Source organism: Mastigoproctus giganteus, chromosome 4 (genome assembly GCF_048544385.1).
Source record: "Mastigoproctus giganteus isolate SK-2022 chromosome 4, ASM4854438v1, whole genome shotgun sequence".
NCBI classification, from domain to species: domain Eukaryota; kingdom Metazoa; phylum Arthropoda; class Arachnida; order Uropygi; family Thelyphonidae; genus Mastigoproctus; species Mastigoproctus giganteus.
Genome location: NC_143578.1, coordinates 184,655,939 through 184,675,618, shown reverse-complemented (window position 1 = coordinate 184,675,618; position 19,680 = coordinate 184,655,939). Strand labels below are relative to the sequence as shown.

General features: G+C 36.6%; 1 protein-coding gene across 3 annotated transcripts in view; it reads right to left on the bottom strand.

Annotated features, from left to right (window-relative positions):
- LOC150087252 (RUN domain-containing protein 1) overlaps window positions 1-19,680 on the bottom strand; it is a 295,153-nt gene that overhangs the window by 199,126 nt on the left and 76,347 nt on the right. For all 3 annotated transcript variants that reach the window (XM_090371915.1, XM_090371918.1, XM_090371916.1), the window contains exon 6: window positions 13,736-13,888. In XM_090371915.1, the coding sequence (XP_090228041.1) occupies window positions 13,736-13,888 (153 nt within the window). The remainder of the gene's footprint in view (window positions 1-13,735; window positions 13,889-19,680) is intronic.

Below are 19,680 nucleotides of genomic sequence, written 5' to 3'. Positions count from 1 at the left end.
TACTAAAGCACATTTCTAGGGGTTACTACCATAAAACAATAAAAACAATTTCCAGTTGCGTTTCTGGAGTGGAATCTGTTATAAACTGGTAGTAAACTCGATCTAATTGCATTTGCAATTATACCGATAGCTGGAATTGTGTGGGTTTTTACGTTATTATGGTGAAATGTGTTTCCCCTTCACTGATATAAAACACATAAATACATTTTTAGAATCTTCTCTTCATTCCTATCGTGTTGGGTTCCGTTGGGGTGATTCTGCGTTCGACTGCCATTTCTTGTAAACACAAAGGCGAATCGTGCATAAGCGAATTCGGTTCGTGTTATATAAGATATCGTTCCCCTATTTATAAATCGTGTATGATCGAATTCGTGTAATGTAAACACGTGTTATACGAGGACTGACTGTATTTGGTTAGATATATATTCTGTGGCCAAGTTGACGGATGTTTGCTGGACCTGCTTTTCTTCCAGTATTGCTAGTTGCTTGTATATGTCCCATTTTGCTTTGAAAAAGTTCCATTTGACAGTTCTGTTTGAATAGTGGGGGATGTTTGTTTCAATCCGACTTATCACTGGGTGATGGTCACTACCCAGTGGACTGCTATGAATAGACCATCTAAATAGAGGATATGGATGCTGAGCATAGAGACACATCAATAGCTGAAGTAGATCCTGTAGGTAAATGTGTATAAGTGTGTGCGCCATTACTGAGAGTAATCAAATTGTGCTGGTCAAGTAATTTTTCTATAATTTGTCCACGTCTGTCCATGTTTTGATTTCCCATAAAGGATGATGGCTATTGAGGTCTCCTAGGATGAAGTAGGGTTGAGGAAGTTGTAGGGTTGAGGAAGTTAGTTCTTCTAGGTCAGCATAGCTTATATTTTGATTAGAGGGCAAGTATAGCGAGACGATAGTCAAGTCAAAATTAACATTGACTCGTACCGCAACTGCCTCAAGGTTTGTTTTCAATGGGAGTGGTTTAGAGGGTATTTGAGTGCTGATTATCAACGTAGCATCTCCATGTGCCAGACTGTATAGGTTGTTTGCAATATGATCTTTCCGATGAATAATGTAGTTCCGGATATAAACGGTTATATGTGAGGTTAGATTGGTTGCCTGTAGACACAAGGCGATAGGATCATATTGTGTGAGGAGATCTTGGATGTCATTTAAATTGCTGCGATATCCTCTACAGTTCCACTGCAGAAATGTAAGCATTATCTGGGTTTAGTAGAACCCTTGATTTGCTTTCAAGGGGCTGAAGGTTTGCTTCGCTTAGCTTTCTCCTTCTTTGGAAAGTATGGTTTTCCAGTGTCCATATCCTCATCAGTATAAAGTTCTAGTATGTGCTCATCTTGCTGTGAGCTATCTTCTAAGTCTATGCTATCTGTTTGGTTTTCATCAGAAGTACGTACTGTAGGGTTTTCCTGAGGGATGGCATCTGGTAGTACAGTATTCGGTGTATTTATTGCTTTTCTTTTTTTGCTTGCCGTTTGGTTTAGTGGAATCGTGGCCAATACTGACCTTGCCCAATCAGATAGTGATTCATTGGGTGGTGTGGTTACCACTGATTGGGTTGAGCATAGGTTGGTTTATTAGCATTCAGGGCTGGAAAGAAATTTTTGGCCTCTTGGTAGGTGACATTGTGTTCAATTTTGTACTGCTGTACATTTTTTTCCCTTTTCCAAAGGGGACACTCCTTAGAAAACGCCGGATGAGCTTCTTTGCAGTTAGGACAACTAGGCATTGTAGCTGTGCAATCAGTAATCGTGTGTGCAGTGGATCCACATGCGGTACAGGCAGCTGCTCCTCTGCAGACTGTCTGTGAGTGCCCAAACTTCTGGCACTTGTAGCAGTGTAAGGGGTTTGGAATGTATGCTCTAACACGGCAATTAAGATAACCTGCTTTGATAGCTGTTGGTGGTTTAGGGTTATCGAAAGTGAGTATTACGTTTCGAGTAGGAACTAGTATGCCATCCTTCTTTGTCATTATTCTTCTGACATTTGTGACTCCTTGGTCTTGTAATTCCTGTTTTAGCTCTTCATCTGACACGTTCATGAGGTCCCAATCAGTGATGACACCTCCTGACGTGTTCAGGGAGATGTGTGGTGAAACTGTAACAGAAGTTCCAAACGTTTTTTGTTTCAGTAGTTGCTCAGATCAGGTGACTTACTGGTTGAAGTTGCCACTGCTAGTGCAGTGGCAACTTCAACCAGTAAGTCACCTCATCTTAAGCAATGAACTGTCTTTGGGGTACCTATTATGCTTTCTAGGCATTTCTGCACTAGAAATGGCAAAGGTTTACCAATAGGTTGTTCTTGGCTCAAGTGAACAATAAGGAAAGTTGGAGTTTTGATTCTGGCTATGTCAGTCTTTTGACGTTTAGCTGCTACAAAATCAGTCTCAGACTGTTCTCTCCCTGTGGGGAGGGGGGTCTCATCTATGCACCCAGTGGATTTCTGGGTTTTAGGAATGGTTTGCTCCATTTTGCCCTGGAAGGGAGAGCTTTTCCCTTCCAGGTTACCAGCCCTGCCACATGGAGGCAGGAGCAGTGCCACCTTTGTGACCAAGCAGTAGTGAGTTAGTAGTAAAACAAAAAATTAAGAGAAGAAAGAAAGAGAGAAGGTTACTTTTCCTTCTGATCCAGTAAAGTGTTTTCTTTACTGAATAAATTGAGTGTTAATGTAATGCTGAAAATAAGGAAACGATTTTATTTCACCAAGAAAGAGCGCTAATTTACAGGCAAAAACATTTGATCACAAAATCACTTGGCACCTGGGGCCTTTGGACCTTGAGGTATTCACTTGTTGTCGCAGAGTGTGGCTTCCAGTGTCAGGGTCACTGGCAGATGCTGTAGGTTCCGTTGCTGTGCTTCTTTGACCTTTGCTGGCTATAGCTGGGGACAACTGCTGGGGTGGAATAAAGGCTTTACTAGAACAGCCAGCCTTCCATGGCTAAAGTTGAAAATTAAGATCTAACCCAACTAAAACTCCACTAAATCTACACAAACAAAATTATTACTACTCAAAAGCTCTCCCGAAGAGGAATCAAACAATATAAATCTTGACTGGGATTCTCCCAGAAAAATGGCAAAAAGGCAGGAGCTCAAAAGCAAATGTCTGTCACGATATATAACAAAATTCCATTTTTTTTTTTTTTTTTAAATAAGTCATAGCCAAGTAGTCAAACGTGAGGGTGCAGATAGATAGATATATAGATTAGAGTATAAATGGAGGAATGCTGACCACATCAATTGTATTAAAAATGGAAAAAATAAATAGGTACATTAAAATAAAAATACATACAGTACTTAATGATATAGATCCAATGATTTTAACTTCATGATCAAAGGTCAGCAGCCAAAACCAATGGAAATATAGCAAGAAGCAAGGCCTCTGTTTCTGATATGAAATATATGGAGCAAGAGGTAAAAAAAAAAGTAGGCTGATGTATATTTCATAGCCGACCCAACAGAGACCAACAAGGAAAGGAAAGGAAAGAAAATCCAATCAAACAATCTAAAGTAAAAATTAAAAATTAAGATAAGATTAAATAAAAAGAAATAAAATAAAAAATAAAATTGCAAGCCACCCAAGAGGAATTTAAAAACAAAAGTAAAAATTCAGACGAGATGATATCGACAAAGGCACACAACTTATGGCGGTGCCAAGCAGGAACCGGCGAAATGGGCTGAGGGGAACAAACATCAGCCAAGCTGTATCAGGGAAACAAAGAAGTTAGTAAATTAGAACTAATTTATTTTACAGGTACAGAACTAATTTACTAACTTGTTTGTTTCACTGATACAGCTTGGCTGACATTTTCTCCTCTCAGCCCATTTCACCGGCTCCTGCTTGGCATCGCCGTAGTTGTCTGCCTTTGTCAATATCATCTTGTCTGCATTTTAATTTACTTTTGTTTTTAAATTCCTCTTGGGTTGCTTGCTATTTTAATTTTTTAAAATTTAATCTTAATTTTTACTTTTATTTTTAACTTTAGATTTGATCAGATTTTCATTCCTTTCCTTGTTGGTCTCTGTCGGGTCGACTATGAAATATACGTCAGCCTACTTTTTTACCTCTTGCTATGTGTATTTCATAGCAGAAACAGAGGCCATGCTTCTTGCTATATATCTATTGGTTTTGGCTGCTGACTCTTGATGACAAAGTAAAAATCATTGGATCTATAGCATTAATATATACATATTAAAAATATATGTATTTTTATTTAATTTTATTTTGATTTACCTTTTACATTACAGGTACCTATTTCTTTTTTCCATTGTTAATACAACTGATGTGGTCAACATTCCTCCATTTATACTCTAATCTACTTATCTAAATTCCATTATGGCCGTTGGGTATTTCTGCTATAACAGGCAGTGCCTCTTGTACATAATCCATACCAATTTTTTAATTATCATTCTTGTCAAGCCGTTACTATTCGCTACTTGTTATGAATACATTATATATATCAATGACAGGAGTATTTATAAAAATTTTATATATGATATAATATAATCCAGATCGGATTAATGCCATCTATAATCGATTGTACATTACATCCGTCGGTATACTATTTGTTATAGCCTAAGTAAAATAAGTACGTACTATTTAATAGGTCAATAAGTTAGTTATTGTAGTAAAGGCCAAAAATGTAAAAAACCGAATCTACTTGTGTATATGAATACAAAAATATGTATATCAACATGCAGACCACAATAGACCTGTAGATCAAAACCACTTAAGGAACTATATAATTGTCTATGCCGGCTCCCATAGCCAAACCCTGAAAAGAATTCTAATTAGCAATACAATGTAAAGATAAAAAATGGTCAATTATAGGTACATAGATACATTGAAAAGGACTTTTTCAAGGGCAAAACCTCTCAATATATCCCACCAATAATTAACAGAGATATCTGTTTCAGTTGTCATCTGCCTGTTTAACAAGGTCCAATATATTAATAAAATAGTATAAGTTATAATTTAGTAGTTAACAGGCAAGATGACCTTGTAAAAGTCCCTTTCAATGTATCTATGTACCTATAATTAACAATTTTTTATCTTTACATTGTATTGCTAATTATAATTCTTTCCAGGGTTTGGCTATGGGAGCCGGCATAGACAATTATATAGTTCCTTAAGTGGTTTTGATCTACATGTCTATTGTGGTCTGCACGTTGATATACATATTTTTGTATTCATATACACGAGTAAATTCGGTTTTTTACATTTTTAGCCTTTACTACAATAACTAACTTATTGACCTATTAAATATTACGTACTTATTTTATTAGGCTATAACAAATATATATATACAAAGGGTACTAGGAAAGTTTTGCAATATGACGCAACAATGAATCACAGGAAGCTGCTTGTTGCTGCATGTTGAGACATGTTCATACGTGCATAGTAGCCGCCGCGCCAAGTCGATGGGCTCAGTTATTCATTAGTAGTGAGAGTGTAAAGTGCTTGCGATGGCATCGTGGTCACGAAATGAGATAAGGACAGTTTTGCGGTATAATTTCGTGCGTGGTTTAACCATAGACCAGTGCTTAGAAGAAATGACTCTTGCACTAGATGATGATTGTCCACATCGTACAACGATATTCAGGTGGTATAGAGAATTCCAAAGGGGAAATTTCACTCTGGAGGATTCTGAGAGGCCGGGAAGGCCACGAACGTCAGTTACGGAGGAAAACGTTACTGCTGTGAGGAAAATGCTTGACGAAAACAGGCGAGTGACCTACCAACAGATAGAGGATACTTTGGGCCTAAATGCACCAGCAATTCGTTCGATTCTGCAAGATCATTTGCACGTGAAGAAACTTTGTTCTCTCTGGGTGCCGCATCAACTGACTGAAGAGCAGATGACACGACGTGTGACTTGGTGCCGGGAGATGTTAAAAAAGTTTGATAAGGGACAATCTCGGTATGCGAACAACATCGTGACAGGTGACGAGACTTGGCTGTACTATTACGATCTGCCGACCAAGGCTCAAAACAAAGTTTGAGTCTTTGATGATGACGACACACCCGTAATTGTCAGAAAATCCCGATCTGTAAAGAAGAAAATGATAGCTGTATTTTTCAAATCGAGTGGAATTGTGGAACGTGTCGTTTTGGACACGCAGAAGGCAGTCACAGCTATGTGGTATACTGAACAATGCCTGCCTAAAGTCATTGGATCTATGAAGAACCTGCGGCCAAAGTCAAGAATGGACACCTGGTACCTCCATCACGAAAATGCTCCAGCTCACCGCACCAAAGCCTGCACCGAATATTTGACCACGACAGAACTGAAACTTCTCGAGCACCCTCCCTAGAGTCCAGACCTTGCTCCCTGCGACTTTGCACTGTTCCCGCATGTGAAAATGAAGCTAAAAGGGAGGCGGTTTTCCAGTGATGAGGACCTTCTACGGGCTTGGGACAACGAGTGTGCTTTACTCCCTAGTGAAACTTGGCAGAACTGGTTTAAAGATTGGTTTCGGAGGATGGAGAGGTGTATTGAATGTAGAGGAAATTACTTTGAAAAAATTAAATAAACAAAGCTGTATTGCAAAACTTTCCTAGTACCTTTTGTATATATATATACACGCATATAAAAGAGCAAAAACTAAGGTGATATTTTTGCATGAACAATACAAGCAAAAAGAAATTTACATATGTGTAATATTATTTATACAGTATATTGCACATTAATAACACTGTATTATCTAACAGAAATTATCTGATTTTTTTTTTTTTTTTTTTTTTTGTTTCCCAACCAGAAGCATTTTAACAATACATATTCAATTTGCAAATTTTGTAACACAATATTATGACTACCTGCTGTGTTTTTATAAAAATGACCCAAAAATTTAGCTACTTAAAGTGATTCACTAATAGCTGGATTTTTCAGTTCAACATCTACGTTCCACCTCACCTTTTTTTCTTCATTGATTCTTCACATCATCAAGAATGTTAAAATATGTTAAAATTTGCCGCATGATTATGTCAATACAAACAATATCATAAGCATCAAAATCATACTAATTTAAACCCATGTGAGTTGTTTTGACATATAAATGCCAAATCTGTCTTGTTAGTATTAGTTTCAACAGAAACTTGAGTTTCTATACTAAAATTCCACATGACAAAAAAGCATTACAGATGGTCTTCTCAGACACACTCTTCCATGCCTTTTCTACACTTTCTTTATTTTTTTTATTTTTTCTCTTTCAAGACAGGCAATAATTTTAAGCAAAATTAATTTAAAAAAATTAAATCTGAAACTCTGTATAGCACTTGATCTGTGGCATTGCAAGATACTTTTTGTGTTTGCTAAAATAAATAAAAGTTATTTTTTTTTTTATCTTGCTTTCACTCACAGTGTACCACAAAATTGTCCAAAAGAAGTAAATTTTTGATTAATGCCTTGTAAGTTTGTAACAATCCCACTGAAGCAATTCAGATTTAAACAAGGCCATTGTCATCCAAGCTTTTCTTTTTATTTTCACTATATTGAACAACAGGTTACTTTTTAACATTGACACATCATGCAATTTAAGATTTAAGATTTTCCTATGACAAAAATTTTTCTTTTCTATGCCATTCAAATTTTCACAAATGAGGACTATGATAGAATCTCTTGGCAGTTTACTGTCTACACATTTTTTCACCCTTGAATTTTAATGTTCTTTCATGAGTTAATTTAAACAAGTTAATGATGTACACTGTACATTACATTTTGGGTATGTTAGCAAATAGTAATAATTTATGATTTATTAAAAAATAATAATAAAGAAAAGAGAAAACGAAACAAGCAGAACAGCAATGCTATTGTGCAGAAGCCAGGAACATTTCATTTCTGTGCATCTGCCACATTGTCCATTCATTCCTGCAATTAGAGCATAGAAACAAAAATAATATTCAGAGCTTCAACTACAATACATGCACTCCTCCTCGACTTACGTACTTAATCGGGTTTTTTCATGTATGTAAGTCTGTTTTGTACATCCGTATTTCCCCATGTATAAGACGCACCCTTTTTCAAAAAAATTTGGGTCTAAAAACTGGGTGCATCTTATACAGTGGTTGTAGATTTTTTTTCTTGCATTTCCCACTTTTTCGCGCTTGTTGTCTTTGCACTCATTGTTTCGCACTTGTTACAGGTATATTAGGTTACATTTTGCCATGTTCTGCTCAGAAAAGATTTTTGTACAGTGCTGAATTCAAGTTAAAAGTGATCCAGTTTGCAAAAGTGAATGGAAATCGTGCTGCTGAACGTAAGTTTGGTCCTCTTCCAACTGAGAAAACAATCCGAGACTGGCTACGGGAAGAAGAAACCCTACTGAAAACGCCACGGCAGAAAAAGACCATGAGAGGAAAGTCAGCAAAATGGCCTGATTTAGAGAGGGAATTGAAGAGAAAAAGGGCAATTGGAATTCCTGTGTCCACAAAGATGGTTCAGCATGAGGCAAGAAGAACTGCTGATGAAAAAAGAGTTACTGATTTCAAAGGAGGACACAATTGGTGCTTCAGGTTCATAAAACGGAATGGACTAAGCATGCGTACATGCACCAGACTTGCCCAAAAGATGCCTGAAAGCTACGAGCAGAAGGTCCTTGAATTTCATCGTTTTGTCATTCAATGTTGGAAGACACATCGGTTTGAATTGGGACAGATTGCAAATATGGACGAAGTCCCCCTTCAATTTGATGTCCCAAGTACCAGAACTGTTCGTAAGAAGGGGGTGAAAACTGTAACTGTGAGGACAAGTGGACATGAAAAGAGCCATTATACAGTTGTTCTAGCTTGTTGTGCCGACGGAACCAAGCTGCCTCCTTCCTACACTGATTTTCAAACGCAAAACAATGCCAAAAGAAGACATTCCTCAAGGAGTGATTGTCCACGTTCATGACAAGGGTTGGATGGATCAGGATGGGATGAAGATCTGGTTTGAGAAAGTTTGGAGCAGGAGACCAGGTGGGCTCTTACGCAAACCTGCCCTATTGGTGCTTGATCAGGACACACATAACAAAAAACACAAAGAAGATTGCTGCAGAGCAAAAAACAAAACTTGCCATCATACCTGGAAGCTTGACATACCAGCACTAACAAACCCTTCAAAGCTGCCATAAGAGACGAATGGAACCAATGGATGAAGTCTTCTGGGGACAATTTGACACCAGCAGGAAGAGTGAAGAAACCAACTATAAGAGAAGTTTGTACCTGGGTGAAAAGATCCTGGGATAATATCAAGATTGAGATCGTTGTCAAGTCATTTAAGAAGTGTGGCATTTCAAATGCCATAGATGGAACTGAGGACGAGGCAATATATGAAGACAGTGATTCGTCATCAGACACAGATGAGGACAAGCTAATGGAGGGGAGTTTTGACAGTAATGAGGAGTTGTATGAATTTTATGATGAATAAAACTTGAGTTCAATAACTTTATGTAATACATTTTTTTTTCAAATTTCGGGCCCCAAAATTAAGGTGCGTCTTATACATGGGGAAATACGGTAAGTTCAACTTCTGTCTTGTAGATACAAAATACAAGTACAGTACAGTACAACGCACTCAGATTATAATCCCCAACAAACTTCATCATGTACAGCATTTTACGATTTAAATTTTTTACGAGTTAAATGAGGCTGAAAAAACATACAATGAATAATAATGTAGAATACAGTATTTATTCAAATTCGGTGATGCTATTCTCAGTTCAAGAATAAAATCACTACTATGAGCTCGAGAATATCACTTCTAGGACTTCTCAGTCATTCTCAACCCAGGGAATACAAATGAACAGTGGTAAAGCCAAACAAAATTAATTTAATCTAAATACGAGATGTAATTTAATTTAAAAAAAAAAAAAAAAAAGGTAAAGTGCAGCCATTATCAACCCACTGCAGGATGGAAGCCTCCTCAACAATTCATGTCGAGGGAAATGGACCATAATCTGCCACGCTGGTCCAGTGCGGGTTGGCAGATCGATCGTATTCAGTAGTCAAGGGCTTGAACCCCGGTCTACTCAAAGAGCGTGTGCTACTGCACTCCCGCTGCTGAATTTAATTTAATCTGCGATCAAATCACTTTATGATGGACTCTCCATAATTAAATACCGTTCACTATATGATATGTAGTAAGTGCCGGTCATTGTGATCACGTTTGCAAACTGAATTTTAATTGTATTAAATGGCTATTCTAATAAGCAAAACTAGGAGGAATATTATGCTGATACAAGACACATACATACAAATATGAGAAATTATAGAGTTCTTAAAATACCGTGATTGTTAGACTAAATTCCAAATAGCAAATGCTTAATGTACGGTATAATACATCAAACCAACACCATAATAAATTCGAGACTTAATTCTCAACCTAACATAAAAAAAAACAACTACTAGATATATAAAAATTAAGTAATATCTCAGATATCATAATACAAAAAGCAGACAAAGGTGACACAATCGTAATTTTAGACAAAAGCACCTATATAGAAAAAAATGGAACAGATTCTGGCTGATCAAGACACACACAAAATTGATAATACCGTACATTAAGCATTTACTATTTGGAATTTAGATATAGAACACAAATTTACACTTTACTTCCTCCAATTAGCAAAATTAAATGATGCGTGAAAATCAGAAGAATATTTCCCACGGGTTAGCAAAATAAAATTAAATTTACGCTTATGTACATAATTAATACTGTAACTAATTGATATTTCTGTTCACTGACATTTTTTTTTTTTTTTTTTGGCTGTAAAATTTAAAACAGAAAATAAGCAATCAATAACAAAGAACACGGAATACACAAATTGCAACTAAGACGATATGCACAAGTGAGATAAGGAGTAACAACTTTATGAAGCTCAAAAAATAGGAATGAAGAGAAGATTTTGAAAATTTATTAATGTGTTTTATATGGTGGAAGATTTCAGTGAAGGGGAACTCATTTCACCATAATACCATAACGTAAAAACCCACAGAATTCAAGCTAGCGCTATCATCACAAATGCAATAAGATCTTGTTTACTACCCGTTTTTAATAGAGTGCACTAAAAGAAAAGCCCAATAAACTGGAAACTGCTAATTGATTTTATTGTTTTATGGTAGTGATCTCCAGAAATCTGCTTCAGAAAAATATTATGAAGGCGTTCAAAAATCAAACATAACAATAGCTTTGTGCATTGTACGTATCTGCGAGTTGTGAGTAGAGGAGTGCCTGTATACAGTATGTTAACAGTCTATCTCATATGCATGAAAAAAAAAAAATAAATAAAATCTGCCAGATTTCTATTGTCCAATTTTATTTGAATGGAAAAACTGAATAAATCAAGTTTCCTTCTACTTCCAACTCTCTATTGAGTTGGAAGTAGAAGGAAATCACCAAGAAACAGAAGAATGGTGATATCCAGCTCAGAACCCTGGATGTGTGCCAAGCCCATACTTACCAGATATGAGCCCCTAGGGTTTAAAAATGTATTTGTCTTAGTATATTTCACATACTCTGGGTTTGAATTTAACCACTCCAGAATGGTTTTGTACATTTCAAGTTTTTTGCTTCACCTGTAACTTTTCTAAAACACATGATCCAACATATTGATCTATCGATCGATAATCGATCTATTCAACCAATGGAAAATGATATTCTCAATTCCAAATAATTTGGCAAAATATGTTCACCTTTAATCACTCAAGTAGATGTCTTACTGGGATATTTTTACTCCATTGCTGCTTAAAACCACTTCAAAAGAGTTCCACTGACATCAAAATGTCAGTGGAACTCTTCAGGTTTACATATGCATTTCATTTTGCTACAGTTCCTTACAAATGACTCAATTTTTTGTTTAGAATTCCAAATCGTGTGCATTTCGAATTCCAAATTGTGTATTGATTTTGATTTTGATAATTAAATTCACAAACAACACATTTCTTCTGTTCATTTTCCCACTTCTCTAATAGCTTTCATTTTATCCTCTATACTTAATTTTTTTCTTGCCACCGTACTGCACAGAGTAAAAACTACTGTACTGCATGGTGTAAAAACTATGACCTGTTGTTGTTTGTTACTTGGTTTTTAGGAGCATTAGCAACTAAGGCCATATTGCTCCGGGGATATGCGGTGGTCATTCCCTGACCTTTCCACATACTCCGTATTTGGTAGTCACTGGCTAATTTCACTAAATTCACTAAAGGAACCCCGAGCTAATCAAGAAGCGTGTGCTACGCACTGCTGCTCCTGCCCACCTGGCTACGGAGGTGCCAACTACGACCTCTACAATGGACTGACAGAAAGTGACTGGAATTCAAAATGAAATCAATGTTCCCAAGTGCAATTACACATGTGCAGGTAATAACAAATGCTTGAGCATTTACTTTTCGGGCGCCTCCGTAGCCAGGTGGGCAGGAGCAGCAGTGCATAGCACACGCTTCTTGATTAGACCGGGGTTTGAGCCTGTGACCACCAAATACGGAGGATGCGGAAAGGTCAGGGAATGACCACCACATATCCCCGAAGCAATATGGCCTTAGTTGCTAATGCTCCTAAAAACCAAATAACAAACGAACATTTACTTTTCGAGTTCTTGAAAAGTAAACTCTCAAGAAAATTTTTCTTAACTGATTAATTGTGATATTATAGTAAACTGTTATTTAAGATATTGAAGAAATGCCAGATGTCATCTTTATCAGTATCCCATCACTGAGGTAGTGTGTTGTGAGATATTCTCACATGCCCATATGAAAGTGAAGAGGCCCACAACCTTGCTGAAAGGAATCTATATGAAATTGAGCCATAAGCTATTTATTCAATGCATCTAGATAATGTTCCAACTGATCATCTTTCCATAAAAAAAGAAAGGGCCATAAAATTTCTGATGAAAAATGCACAAAATATTTATTTCTGGTAAATCCTATTCATCCTCTGACTTTTCAAGGATTTGAAAAGTTCTCACTCCCAAATGTTATGATGGATTACTATCCACTTAAGGGAAAAGGGACTTTGTCACAAAAACAAGTCATGCTGCCATGCCACATTCACTTCTACTTTAAATCACAGCAAAATGTGCATTGCTTGAATTTGTCCCTTCATTTTAGTACCTGCACTAAGGTGCAATTTGAAAGCTTTCAAAAAAATTGCTTCCAGATAATAAGTAAGACTATTTCTGAGGCATGTTCAACTCATACATTTAAATGGACTTTTGATTTGATAAAAGGCTTCTTTTACACAATGCACTATTTCATCAGTAGTGAAGGGTGACCTAGACTCTTCTGTCAAACTGATGAAAGCCAATTGTAAACTGACTTATTTCCACTGGACAACAACAAAATGCTTTTTCTCCATGGAGAAGCCATTCCAAAAATGGTTTTCCCCTATCAGCTGTGGAGGAAATTACATTTCCAGCTGGCATTTAAAAATATGTTTCAGAGTTTATCTATCATTTGGTATTTGAGAATTTACTTTCATATATACAGCTAGAGTTTCGTGAAGATCTGAAAGTGTTTACTTCTTTTTAAATCCTCCTGTATATAGAAGGAGGGAAGGTGTCGGATGAAATTTCAGGCTTTTTTGCAAAACTAAAAAAAAAATAATAAATAAATAATAATAATAAATAAAAATGGTAACTGATACAATAAAACTATTTAATAGAAACTGAAACCTTTATTTCTTGCATTAATTATAACATACTGCTCTATACAGCAATGTGATAAATATATTAAAAGAAACATACCTCTCTAATAGCTCTGTCAACTTGACTCCTCAACTCATCTGGACTAAGTTTATGTAGTTCATCTAAATTAAGAGGTAACTTTCCTTTAAGTTGTTCAATTATAACAGACTGTCGTTCCATGATCATACTCTGCGGCATTCCAGCTTCTCCTGTCTAAGGAGGGGGGGTTGGTAACATAACACAAATTAAATGGATCTTGTAACAGAAATGTCACATAACATTTCTATCTGCAATCAAGTAATAATCTTAATCATTCTTATTATATTAGATAAGATATCTACCTGAATATGAACGAAATAGAAACATGAAAGGTACTTTGTTTTTGATGCCCGCTCATTTTTTTTTTTTTTTTTCCGATCACTACATCCAGACAATGTAGCCAACAAATGGTCAGGAGCAAGAGCGCAGTAGCATATGCTCTTTGACTGGATCTTTGTTTAAGCCCATGATTGCTAAATACAATTAACAATCATATTCATGATTTATTGTAAACTCCTATGACCTGTTCTGAAAAAGGCCTCTGAGGTTGGGAAAATTCATATTTTAGTATTAAATCAGCTCACACCAACCATAAGAATAAGTATTTACTGTAACTAAAATATTTATTTACATATTAAAATAAAATAAATATTTACAAAAACTGCTATTATATTAAATATACATGTAAAAACATTAAGACTGTGATAAAATCCTTGAGATAAAATACACTAAAATAAACCGGATTAAAAGCGATAAAAACGATAAAAATCTCTGGAGCTTTCGGAAGCTTGCGCTTCCTTCCTCAGCAGTAACAAAACTTCCTGCAGCACGTCCATATATAACAGGCTCACGGTACCTATACACGTGGTGCAGTCGGCGCATGGTCTGAACTGGAAGCGGAAATAGCTCGGGAACGTGTTAAGCAAAACCGTTCATCCGTACTTAGGATAATAGTTTCAAACAGAGGATGCATACGCATACCTCTGTCCCTATTCATAATATTGTGGTCGGATGAACAGATTCGTAGGCTCTCGAGCCATTTACGGTTCCAGAACCCATGCGCCCGATCCATGATAACCGCATCCTCTGGGGAAATTTGATGCTGCTTCTCCCAAAAATGTTCGGCCACAGCAGACTTATTGTAATCAGCGGTTTTTATAGCATTTACATGCTCCCCCAGACGATCCTTGAGCCGTCGTTTTGTCTCGCCCACATAACATTCCCCACAATCCGGGCATTTTATCCTGTATACTACTCCACTACTCAGGTCCTTTGCTATTGGGTCTTTTACCTGAGACAACACTGTGTGCAACCTCCGCCCGGGAAGCTGCACACAGCGTGTTTTATAGCCCCGCAAAATTCTAGCGAGATGCTCAGTAACGCCCGGATAGTAAGGAATGTATGCGGTAGCGACAGGAACAAACGGTTCCTGACGGTTAGACTCCATTCCTCTACTAAATCTGTCTATGATCCTCTGGGGGTATCCGCATTTTCTAAGGTCTGCTGTGACCCGTCTAATTTCACATTCTTTGTCCTCAGAGGTGGTGCAGTGTGACCCTGCTCTATCTAGTAGAGCTTTCACTACACTATTCTTATGTTGCCCAGCTTGTGCTGAACTATAATGGGTGTACTGGCCTCTGCACATAGGTTTTTTAAACACAGAAGTTTTTAGCCTAGGGCCTACCCTAGAGACCAGTACATCCAAGAAAGGAAGGGTACCTCCTGTTTCCACCTCTGAGGTAAATTGTATAAATTGGGAGAAGCTATTAAGCCAATAGAGTGCATCATCCTCTCTCCCCTTCTGGACCACGGTAAAGGTATCATCAACATACCTTTTCCATTTCTTTATGGGAAACTGACATCCACTAAAAACCCTGTCCTCTAACTCCTCCATGGCCAGATTGGCCACGATGGCGCTAATAGGAGATCCCATGGCTGTACCGTGAACCTGTTTGTACATAACACCTTGGTACACCATAGTGGTGCTGGCCAGACAAAGTTCCACACCCGAACAAATATCCTCTACGTTTAAAAGCGATCTACTACCCAAAGAGACATCATTACTCAAAGATCTTCTGACACAATATATTCCATGTTTAATTGGAATGCATGTGAATAGTGACACCACATCAAAAGAAATCATGCTGTCGTTTTCATTTACAGTCAAATCTTTCACAAAATTCACAAATTCTTTACTGTCTTTTATGACATAGAATTTGTGAATTTTGTGAAAGATTTGACTGTAAATGAAAACGACAGCATGATTTCTTTTGATGTGGTGTCACTATTCACATGCATTCCAATTAAACATGGAATATATTGTGTCAGAAGATCTTTGAGTAATGATGTCTCTTTGGGTAGTAGATCGCTTTTAAACGTAGAGGATATTTGTTCGGGTGTGGAACTTTGTCTGGCCAGCACCACTATGGTGTACCAAGGTGTTATGTACAAACAGGTTCACGGTACAGCCATGGGATCTCCTATTAGCGCCATCGTGGCCAATCTGGCCATGGAGGAGTTAGAGGACAGGGTTTTTAGTGGATGTCAGTTTCCCATAAAGAAATGGAAAAGGTATGTTGATGATACCTTTACCGTGGTCCAGAAGGGAAGAGAGGATGATGCACTCTATTGGCTTAATAGCTTCTCCCAATTTATACAATTTACCTCAGAGGTGGAAACAGGAGGTACCCTTCCTTTCTTGGATGTACTGGTCTCTAGGGTAGGCCCTAGGCTAAAAACTTCTGTGTTTAAAAAACCTATGTGCAGAGGCCAGTACACCCATTATAGTTCAGCACAAGCTGGGCAACATAAGAATAGTGTAGTGAAAGCTCTACTAGATAGAGCAGGGTCACACTGCACCACCTCTGAGGACAAAGAATGTGAAATTAGACGGGTCACAGCAGACCTTAGAAAATGCGGATACCCCCAGAGGATCATAGACAGATTTAGTAGAGGAATGGAGTCTAACCGTCAGGAACCGTTTGTTCCTGTCGCTACCGCATACATTCCTTACTATCCGGGCGTTACTGAGCATCTCGCTAGAATTTTGCGGGGCTATAAAACACGCTGTGTGCAGCTTCCCGGGCGGAGGTTGCACACAGTGTTGTCTCAGGTAAAAGACCCAATAGCAAAGGACCTGAGTAGTGGAGTAGTATACAGGATAAAATGCCCGGATTGTGGGGAATGTTATGTGGGCGAGACAAAACGACGGCTCAAGGATCGTCTGGGGGAGCATGTAAATGCTATAAAAACCGCTGATTACAATAAGTCTGCTGTGGCCGAACATTTTTGGGAGAAGCAGCATCAAATTTCCCCAGAGGATGCGGTTATCATGGATCGGGCGCATGGGTTCTGGAACCGTAAATGGCTCGAGAGCCTACGAATCTGTTCATCCGACCACAATATTATGAATAGGGACAGAGGTATGCGTATGCATCCTCTGTTTGAAACTATTATCCTAAGTACGGATGAACGGTTTTGCTTAACACGTTCCCGAGCTATTTCCGCTTCCAGTTCAGACCATGCGCCGACTGCACCACGTGTATAGGTACCGTGAGCCTGTTATATATGGACGTGCTGCAGGAAGTTTTGTTACTGCTGAGGAAGGAAGCGCAAGCTTCCGAAAGCTCCAGAGATTTTTATCGTTTTTATCGCTTTTAATCCGGTTTATTTTAGTGTATTTTATCTCAAGGATTTTATCACAGTCTTAATGTTTTTACATGTATATTTAATATAATAGCAGTTTTTGTAAATATTTATTTTATTTTAATATGTAAATAAATATTTTAGTTACAGTAAATACTTATTCTTATGGTTGGTGTGAGCTGATTTAATACAAAAATATATCCTATGACCTGGCAGAGTATAAACAAGAACAGCAATTTTCAATTACCCATATGCTTCAGCATTTAAAATGATCACCTCAAAAATTTGTATGATGAATACGATGTAACCAATGCTTCTGCTTTCTGCATTCCTTTCTACTTCATGCTTTCCTCAAAAATTTGACTAAAAATTGAAGTTCCAATGTCTGGAAATCCACCTTGAAAGACAAATATAGGAACATATCTTCCTGTTATACATTACACATCTTTCCTTGCTAAACTTCATATTCAGATAAGTAAGAAAACATGAAAAAAGTTAACTGTACTACAGAATTAATCAAAAATTAATCACACAGTGTTAGAACTAACTAAAATATCAAATGATAATTTATAAAGAGTCTGTTACAAGCAATTACTTGATAAATGTTACAGTCATAAAGAATATAGTTGCAACAAATGTAAATTGTGAAACCTTATTTGCTTATATAATAACATTTAAGTCTACTTTTGCAAGCTTTGGCAACAGGCTTCTCTTACACATTGCATTATTTCATCAATGGTACAAGACGACCCAGACTCCCCTATCAAACTGCTTATACCAATTGTAAACTGAATTGTAGTGGATCCTTGTTGTAACATAAGCAGAGTAAACAAATATGATATAAAAAAGTAAATAAAGCTTCCTACTTGTGTGAACATTAGCTCTTTTATCCAATTATTTTTTGCAGTTCTTAACTGGTTTTAGCTATTTTATAACTTATATATATATATATATATATATATATATCATTATATGTTCTTTTATATTTGTAAAGTTTTAGTCAAATATTCAATTAATTGCTACAAGAATGGTTTGTAACAAATAAATTTGAATTAGTAACTACATCATTTAAACTAAAAAGTTGCACAAGTAAGGACAAATTCCCTGGTTTCCAATAATTGGAATGCATTTTCATCAAACATTTCCATGCAAATCAATCTAATCATTTGATATATTTATTTCAAAAAAGTTTAGAAAATATTTTTCAACTTTATTCTCCAATTTTCAAAGCTATTACTTTAAAAATTCAAGAATAAAGTAATCACATGTTAGTATTAGGTCTTCAATTTGGGTATAAAAGCCGAAATTGAATCAATTCCTAGATTTAGATACAGAAGCTAATGAAATCTAATAAAGTGATACACAAATAGATGAAGAAAATACTACTCCATGAAAAAAAAAAAGTGAGGCTTTTTTTTAACTAATTTTTTTAAGTATGTTTTTAGTTTTTTGTTAAATTCTAATTGATTTTTTGACAATAATTTGATTTTTTTTTTTTTTTTACAATAATTTCACCCTGTCACTGTTGGAAAGCATAAATCAGGATCCACTGTTCTATATAACTTGCTTCTATTCTATAATCATATCATCCTCTCAGTTTCTGGCACTAACACAGCTATATTTTCTGGCTGGTGTCTCAGATCAATTGCTTCTGTAAAAATCTCCAACTTTTATAAGTGAATTATTTTTAAGGTTCTTCACATGGTGCAGGTACTGATTCTGATGTTCCTGCATTAATTGCAGGAGCTGTGTTTTGTTTCTGCATCAGACATTAGTAGAGGCATACGATGCAAGAAGCTTATGCAGCAGAAGCTTATGCAGATTGAGGCGCTATTGCTCTACTTGTTGCCTATTCCTTTTGTCTAGTTTTTTGGGCTTATGCCCTTGCTATTCTTTCTACTTGTACATTTTGCTACGGAAACAGAAACACTCGTGTAAATATTCCATTAATATTTAAGAGTATAGCTATCTGTAGGGCTAGAAGTTATATTTTTGCCAGTCTGATGTTCCTATTTTATTTTATGAGATTTATATTTGGTATCATTAGCACATTCAGCTACTTAAATTTAATCTTAAAGCTATTATGTATACTATATTTAGTATATATTAATATGGTGAGGCTGGCATGTAACTAGCAGAAACAGATAGCTCATGATATTATTGATGGCATATATTGAGAGCCGCTAGCCCCTGTTGACGTGCCTTTCAATGTAAGCCTTATTCAGTAATGACATTATGGTAATATTGATTGTTTATTTTGTTAATATTGGCATTAGTATGACTTCACTATACAGGGTGTTTCAGTTAAACGTTTCAGAACT